Genomic DNA, 9282 nt, shown 5'->3' with positions numbered 1-9282 from the left:
AAGTGATACATGTGTACTAATAATAAAATATTAATTTATACATCATTATATTCATTTTGTTGTGATTTGAATTCTTATACAAACACAGGTAAACTAATTACATGTATGTATATAATTAGGAAACAGTTGTTTTGGACTTCTTGGCAGTAGAGTCACTCTCTTTGTCGTGAAGCTTCTCAGTTGGTGTCACTGGAGACTTCAGAGAGGAAATACTGACAGGTTGCTTTGATGGAGTTTGAGATTTTTTGGTTGATTCTTTTGTGCTTTGTTTGTTACTAGACATGAATAAGGTTATTTCAGCTTGACTTAGTTCACTAGTTTTTTTACTGCTCTTTTTTTTTCTTTTTTTTTTTCTTCCGTTTTTGTGGATCAGCTACTGGATTGATAATAGATTGCGACTGTCCATTGTCATCTTCATATCCAGTAGTTGATACACCTTTACAATCTGCAGCTGATGCACCTTCCCGTCCGGTAGCCGTTGTACTTGCACATACTTCATCATTGTTGGTTTTGACTGAAATTTGTTTTGCGTCAGTCCCAGATTCAGATTCAGAAGTCTCGTCATCTGTATCACTTGTTTCATGGCTTTCTTTTGTGTTTTCTTTATCTGATTGATCTTGTGCGTCTGAATAAGCATCTTTGGTACATGCATTTTGTTTGTGTCCTTCTTCTCCGCATGACCTACACACCCAATCATTTGTACAGTCTCTTGTATGATGACCTTCCTGCAAACATTTTGAGCATTTCATATTTTGAGGGTTGTTTTTAGGCTGATCGCGATAAATGATGGTGGCTCTATATTTGCCAATGAAAATGGATCTTGGGATGTGCTCTGTTAGTGGTCCTTCACAAATGATGATCCTATCTCCTGTTAGACAGTTTGTCACTTTGTTGTTGTATCTTAGCCGTTCACACATACTACTCAACAACAGCCATGTTTTTCCATCTCCCTAATTATTTGTCCGTCGTCTGCTGAAAGCGGTAAATCTTTAACTCTTATCCGTATATCAGTGACGTTTTCATGTACAGTTACACGAGGATTTCTGGAGTAAATCCAGATTGATTTACCACGAAGTTTGAGGCATTTGGATATGAGAATATCTCTTTCAGCTTCGTCATCGAGGTAAATTCTCCATAAGCCTCGGATTCTTTGAAGACCAGTAATGGTTCTTTCTGGTACAACTTCACCGACAGCTTTATACATTTCAGGGTGAGTCAGGTATAATTTTTTTAGAGTCTCTCCATCCGAATTTGACCCAAAGAAATCTGTTTCCTGTATAAATACAGGTTTAACACTAACCATGTCTGAGGGCTCAATTGTTTTGGGGTCTGTTTTTGTTTTTTCTGCGTAGGATGCCATTTTGGGTTCACTTTGTTCATTGGATTTTGCCATAACTTTTCTGAAATCACCTCTTCTAAAGTTGTTTTTGCGATTTTAAGTCACTTATAGGTGAGTTTAACATACTAGCAAGCATCTATAGTACTGTGAAGTAATTGTCAATGAGAAAACAAAGTTAATTACGATTTTTTCCTTCAGTGGTTTACACACCCGTTACCTTAGTCAAGGGCCGTAATCCTTTTCATTATATAACAATTTTATTGTTAATGCTTTATTTTGTGGAAAGCTGACGAAATCAAGAGAAGTAACCAGCAATGCCGACCGAAGCCACAGACTATTCCTATCTTCAATAAAAAGTCAAATAAGAATACTGAAATCAAAAGGAAATTCAAAACAGGTAGTCGCTTATAAAATAGCAAATTCAATAGCCCAAACACATCAAAGAAATGGCAAACAACTGTCATATTCTTGACTTGGTACAGGCATTTCCTTATGTTGAACTTGGTTGATTAAACTTGTTTTTTTTTAAACTAACCAACCACTGGTAAGAATGTCACATATTATTTTTTTTGGTTTTAGAAAACAAGATTATAAAACAGGGGTATATGAAAGAACGTCTTGTCCTTTTTCTAAAACCAAAAAAAATAATATGTGACATTCTTTTTTTAGTGTTTTTCTAAACATAATTGGAAGAATTATTCTTATCTTTTATATGATATTATACCAAATATCTTGTCAAACAAAATGAATGAATAATTTAAAAAAAAAAAGAGTTTGTATTCAATATTTGGAAGGATAATACCAAATTTGTAAAATGTAATTTTTACTCTAAGGTCGGGTTGTTGTCTCTTTGACACATTCCCCATTCCATTCTCAATTTATTTGTTTTATTGTGCCTTGTTGATTTCGTGTATCAGTTTCATTGTCCTTTATTTGTTCTAATGTGATTTGTTTATATACCTTTTTTGTGTTTCTTCGTTACATAATTGTATGTTTTATAGTGATTGGAATTATAACACAATGTTGTAGCCCCTATTTTTAACAATTTTTTTAAACCTATCGTGTCTGTTTGTTTTGTTCACACATTATGTCAATATTAATAATATTAGATGCGACTGTCATACAAGTGAGAGTCTTACTTAGCTTTAAAATCAGGTTTGATCCACCATTTTCTATATAACAAATATCTGTACTAAGTCCAGAATATGACAGTTGTACTGAAGATACCAAGACAAAGTCACATTGTCGATAAAAAGTCCTAATCAACTCCATAACTCGTACACGATGGTGTTAAAGTATAGAAAATAGGTACTGACGTTGTTTATCATTTTAATAGCTATTGTAGTATTCTTTTATTTGTCTTTGTAAATTATAACTTTTACTGTTTAGTCTATGTTTGAAATCGATCTATTTGACGTGGCTTATACATCCCGTCATGGCGTTATTGAGCTATGGTTAATTTTTATATTTTTGTTTTTCGTTTCTGCTAATGGTGCTTTTTGCAATGCCTTTTTGTTTCTCTTTGTTGATATATTTGTTCGATTGTATAGTGATTAAGATTATGACACAATATTGACTGATGTACCACTATTTTTGGAATGTTTACCTAATTTACGTTCCCACATCGTTGTCAAAAATATGAAATTTTATGAGACTGCAATACAAGTGAGATGTTAAGCTAGCCATAAAACCAAGTTTAATTCACCATTTTCTACATGAGACATTGCGTGCAACTAGTCAGAAATATGACACAGTTGTCATACAATTGTTTGATGTGTTTGAGCTTTTGATTTTTTAACTTTTAATGACGGATTTTTCAATTTTTCTTGGAGTTCTTTTTTTGTTTTTTATTATTTTGTTTTTTATATATTTAAAGTCACAGGTCGCAATCAAATTGACAATATCAAATTTTTTTTAAAAAGGGCCGACAAAGCAAACAGTTCAAAAAGCACAATAAAAAAACTAGATGTTGAACAACTCGAACTCCAACAAACAACGGGGATATCTCAGGTGTTCTAGAAGGGTAGATAGTGCTTCCCTGCGTAACTCGTCGTGATGTTCACCTGTTGCATACGGAAAAAGCAAACTTTTATATAAATTATAATATTATATCTTTCACAACATTTTTTTAGCTTAGGGTTAAAACTTTGATTTCATTGTGGCTACTTTGTAATAAAGACATCAATTAGTGAAACCCGATACATTTTTCTACTATTGTGACAATAATTTCAGAACAAAAAATAATGTCTATTTCAGGGATATTTAATTGGTCATACGTGTAGTTTTTCGTAAAAGTTATTTTATTATGATGTCTGATTTGGATGTCGACTTCATGCATGGGGGTTGGTTATAAGAAACTGGACGTCAATCCATGTCTTATGTATGAATATGTTGATTCAGTTGTAAGGGTAAAAAAAACTTGATAGATAAGTTTGATAACATTTTATAGTTTTAATGTTTGGTCACCTATTTACAATGATTAGATGGAAGTATGTTCTTATTTTTAGAAGAGGAGCACTCAGCAAATATTATATAAATAACACATAGCTGCGAGGGTGATATAGTACGTTGTTACCCCGAGCCAACATTGTCAACCGCGGCGAAACAAAGGTTGATAATGCTTTTTCGAATGGCATCAAACTGCTCTATCACCATCTTCGCTATGTGTTATTTAATTTATTATACAGAATGTTGTCTTTTACAGATTAATTTTATTATAAAAATATTTTCTATGACGGCACGTGTATAACAACGTTACGGGTATTAGAGAAAAAAAAACAATATGTTTTATTTTTTATTTTGACAGTCAAATAATAAAATCTGAGACAAAACGAAAAGCTTAAGCATTTTATTTAATAACTTGATGTAAATTCAATTCATTGTCCTTTACATTATCGATTTTTGATTGGTCTGGACGAAAGGGTGACATTAAAAATAAATTGTGCTTTTTTCACATTTCTCGGTCGGTGTGAGAAACATAAATCTCCTCACTAGTGAAATAGCTGTTCTCAGCAAATGATTAGTCGAAATTTTACTCCTAAATGTTTTGTTTTCTTCTGGATTTTTCTATTGACGTTGTGAAAAAGGCGACAATGCCTTATGACGGCGCATATAAAGAAAAAACATTCCTGTAAATCTTTGAAAAAGAAGGACAAAAATTATCTGAGAAACAGATTTCGACACTTTTACTCGTGTCGTACGATATTTCTCAACTCTCGACATTTAAATTTTACTATTTAAAGAGCTATAATAAAATTTAACCGTCTCGAGTGGAGAAATATCGTAATACACTTTTTGCTGTGTAGGAATCTTTAATTAAATAAACGGTACCAATTTTCTTGCACCAGATGCGCATTTCGACAATACATGTCTCTTCAGTGATGCTCGTGGCCAAAATAGTTGAAATCCAAAGCTTATATAAAAGATGAAGAGCTATAATCCAAAAGGTCCAAAAAGTATAGCCAAATCCATGAAAGGAATCAGAGCTTTGCATGAGGGAGATACATTCCTTAATTTATAATAAATTCTATCATTTTGTAACAGCAAATTTTAATAACACAAAAATCCGTATTTTCATGCCAGTACCGAAGTACTGGCTACTGGGGTGGTGATACCCTCGGGGACTTATAGTCCACCAGCAGAGGCATCGACCCAGTGGTAGTAATTAAATAAACCCTCGTGTTAGCCAATCAAAATATGGCATTTTAACGAGAAGTATAATTATATTACCTATTGCATCAATCTAATTAAAAAATTGATCTCTGATTACGTTATACTAAACTCATATGTAGTATAACGTAATCAGATATCAATATTTTAATTAGATTGCTAGTGCATGAATAACTTGCTAGAAAATTTATATTTTTACCTCAACTTCGTATGTTTTAACAGGGATTTGTATACGTACATGTAACATAAAAATAAAAAAAAAATTCAGGACTTCTGATCCATGTTTGATATTTTTTATTTTTTTTCTCAAATTTATCATATTTTAATGAAATCTGTACATTTGTTAGTTTAAAAATATCAAGTACCGGTACCTTATCCCGGCCTCGTTAACATTAGTAAATATCATATTTATACAGTTGTTAGTATGTGTTAGTATTATACATTCAATTTTCAATATTTGAAAAAAGAAAGAAAGAAGTTTACTTTTGAGATTTTCTGACATAAATATCTGTATAACAAATGCACAGGTTTTGAAAAATATATATACTGTTTTCTATATTAAATTTCTTTTTTCCTTATTTGCACTTGAACATAATACGTTACACACATTTGTATGCATAATAGTTATAAACACTAAAAAGAAGATATATCATATATTTAATAGACACAGCTATTTTAGTTTGATACATTGCAGATAATGATTTTAAGACAGATGCTGTTTGGATATGAAATATATACAATATATGTGGAGACTATTTGTTGTTTTTTTTTTTTTTTTTTTTTTATGATAGTAAAGGAGTCCAGAGGTTCCAGCAGTTTTCTGCCCTACTGAGTAATTTATTTTTATAGAATATATTTTTTCAATTAATAAGTTTTCCTTTAAATAATTTAAAAAAAAGTGCTATTATATTGGTTTGTTCCATAGCTAATTTGCTTCTATAGATGTAGAATTTTGTTAACAGAAGTATTATGTTTCTTATATCATTTTTATCTGTTTTTGTTAAAATACTAAATAAAACCAAATCAATATTCAAAGTTAGTTCTATTTCTGTCTTCTCAAATATCCAGAAGTTAAGGTCTTCTCATAATTTTGATATATATGGGCACGTCCAGAATATATGTTCTATTGTTTCGACCCCTCCGCACCCAAAACTACAAATATTTGTATCTTTAATTTTTATTTTAAGGAGGAGTTCATTTGTGCCTAAGATTCAATGTATTATTCTGTATTGAAACCATTGCAATTTTTTAGGTTTTGTTATATGAAAGGGCAGTACACGGATATTTTTTCAATCGAAGTTTGCATTGAGAATTAATGACCATTTTTTTCATATTTTTGTTTAGGATTTGACTTGTTACCATTCAATATGTTATACATGTCTTTTGAACCTTTCTGGGATTTAAAAAAAACATTTAACACTGAGGGCAAAACTGGACCGTTTTCTCACTTTAAGTCATTTGGACATTTTTGATATTCTTTTAAATACTTTTTTATTGACGAAATTAAGCCTTGATATGTGAGAAAATTAGTTTTTTATTTTGTATACATTATTAAAGTGATCAAAAGTCATAAAATTTCCATCTTCCTGTAACAAGTCATTGATCAGCCAAACCCCTTTTTTTGTCCAATCTTTATATAGTACTGGATTGTTACCAATCTTTATTCTATCATTCTTCCATAAAGGGCATGTTTTAATTTGACAGTTATTTTGTACATTTTGAAGATCTTGCCAAGCATCAAATACTTCGCTCCAAAATGGATTATTCAACTTTTTATAAGGACCAAGAAATTGCATTTCCAAAAAATTCAAAAAAATAGTTTTGAATTATTTCTATTAATTCTTCTTATCCAGGTTAATTTAAGACCTTTTATGTAGTTTTTAATATTTATCATTTTTAGTCCTCCTAAACAGTGCGGTTTGGATAAGGTGTCTCTATTGACTTTATATGGTTTGTTATCCCAAATAAAGGAAAATATTTTTTCAGTAAAATGTTTCAGCTTTGTGCTATTTGGACTAGGAATGGACAGGAATAGATGGTTTAATTTGGATAATATAAGTGTTTTTATCACTGTGATTTTTCCAATTGGTGAGAGTATTTGATTAGTCCAAGTTTTTATAATGTTTTCAATTTCTTTCAACCACTGATATCCACTGAGAAATTTTTCCCAAGAAGTGTAAATCTCTTGGAACCCCATTTCAATCCCCACTTGACACACATAGTTTCTTGGCTAAACTTTTTCTTCCCAATCCAAACAACATTGGTCTTGTCTAAGTTTATATTAAGACCTAATAAATCTGCTGTACGAAGAGATGCATCCAAAGATTCAGGTGATCCATTAGGTATAAGAGAGGTGTTGTCTGCATATTGTGAGATGAGATATTCTGAGTCATCTATAGTGATTCCTTTAACCTTGTCATTATTTCGTATAAGTATACCAAGTATTTCTGCACATAGTAAAAATATATAAGGTGATAGGGGATCCCCTTGTCGGCACCCCCTCTGAATCTCAAAAAAAATGAGAGATGGCAATTTTTAGTTACTGCAGATCGAATTTTGGTTTAAAAAGTAGTGATCCAATGTTTAATAGAAGGTCCAAAATTAAAAAAGTCTAATACACTTTCAATAAAACTCCAAGAAATTGAATCAAACGCCTTTTCAAAATCAATAAGGAGGAGAATACCAGGTATATCCTGTTCTTCTGTATACAATAAAATATCATAAATTAGTCTAGTATTTTCACCAATATATCTACCAGGAATGAACCCTGTTTGATCATTATTTATGAGAAGTGATAAAGTAGACTTCAAACGCTCTGCGATACAGCTAGACCCGAGTATATATATTGTGTTTAAAAGACTTATTGGTCGCCAGGTTTTTTTTGTCTTGGTTTATCTCCCTTTGGTATACATGTAATTATCCCTCTTTTTTGGAATACTGACATTTCACCCATATTATACCCATGGTTGATTGATCTAAGAACAAATTTACCTAAATCTTTCCAAAAGAATTTAAAAAAACTCACTGGTGTATCCATCAGATCCTAGGCTTTTGTTACTTTTCATTCTTTTAATAGCAGATGTTAATTCTGAATAGGAGATTTTATTTCATTTGTTTACTTGGGAACGTCTAAAAATGGAATTTCCTTATTGAGATCAACAATATTTATTGTATATCTCTTTGAATATAAATTTTTATAAAAGTTGTTAGCTTCCAATAAAATATGTTCTTGTTTGTTTATTAAACAGCCTTCATTATTGACTAGTCTTGGAATTGTTTTATTAACAAAGTTCCTAGTTTCTAAGTTGAGAAAATATTTTGAGGATCTTTCTCCTTCTTCTACCCATTGCATTTTTGAGCGAACATAGTGACCACGCATTTTTTCTTGTCCTAAAATTTGTTATTCAGGTTTCTTTTTTTCGTTCTTTTTATATGATGCAAAGGAAATTGTTTTGTCCCTAATTTCTGTCATTAATGTTTCTAAGAACAGCTGATCATTTATTGTGAATTGAATATCTAAGCAATCAATCTGGTCCAGTGAGTCTCTATTGTATACTAAAGTTGCATATTGATCTTTTACTTATTTTATTTTTTCTTTAACAGATTTAACATATTCTATATCGTACAATAAACTATTATTAAATTTCCACAAACCCTTCCCAATATTGAAATCACTTATTTTAAAGTGTAGAACTATTAGTGAATGGTCAGATCTATAGCTGTGTTGAATTTCTACTTCTTTTACATTTTGATAGAAATTTCGAGATATAAGAAAAAAATCAAGCCTAGCTTGCTTCAGATGATGAGTTTTTCTCCAAATAAATTGTTTCTTGTCTGGGTAGTATTCTCGAAAGGGATCATTTAGATCATAAGTTTCAATAAGTTCAAAGATTTTTTCTCTTGCTCTTAGATTATTTATATTTAGATAGTTGTATGTATCTGATGCCTGATTTTGAACTAAGTTAAAATCTCCTATCAGAATAACTTGTTGGTAATTAAATTTTTCTATTATTTCATTAACTTTATTATAAAAAGATGGTGAGTAATTATTTGGTCCATATAAATTAACAAGTGTTTTATTTTTTCCCTTCAATTGTAATATCTACACCAAGAAAATTTCCATTATCATCTTTCTTTATCTTATTTATTTTATATTCAAGAATATTTGCAATAAAATGGCAACTCCTCTTTGATTTGAAGCAAAAGAATTAAAAATGCATTCTCCTCCCCATTGGTTTCTAATAAATGATTCATCTTTTTCAGTAAAGTGTGTG

At 30.7% G+C, this 9282-nt stretch overlaps 1 protein-coding gene across 1 annotated transcript; it reads right to left on the bottom strand.

The window, feature by feature from the left end:
- Positions 1-323: 323 nt before the first annotated feature.
- On the bottom strand, positions 324-917 carry LOC134716207 (uncharacterized). Its single transcript, XM_063579093.1, has one exon. It carries the CDS (start codon positions 915-917, stop codon positions 324-326), a length of 594 nt encoding a protein of 197 aa, XP_063435163.1.
- Positions 918-9282: the final 8365 nt, after the last annotated feature.

Source organism: Mytilus trossulus, chromosome 1 (genome assembly GCF_036588685.1).
Source record: "Mytilus trossulus isolate FHL-02 chromosome 1, PNRI_Mtr1.1.1.hap1, whole genome shotgun sequence".
Lineage (NCBI taxonomy): Eukaryota > Metazoa > Mollusca > Bivalvia > Mytilida > Mytilidae > Mytilus > Mytilus trossulus.
Note: the sequence above shows the minus strand (reverse complement) of the source record. Positions and strands in the feature narration are given on the sequence as shown.

What these genes read in the sequence shown, in the direction of transcription:
- LOC134716207 (XM_063579093.1), bottom strand. Translation starts at nt 917, where the DNA reads ATGTGTGAACGGCTAAGATACAACAACAAAGTGACAAACTGTCTAACA.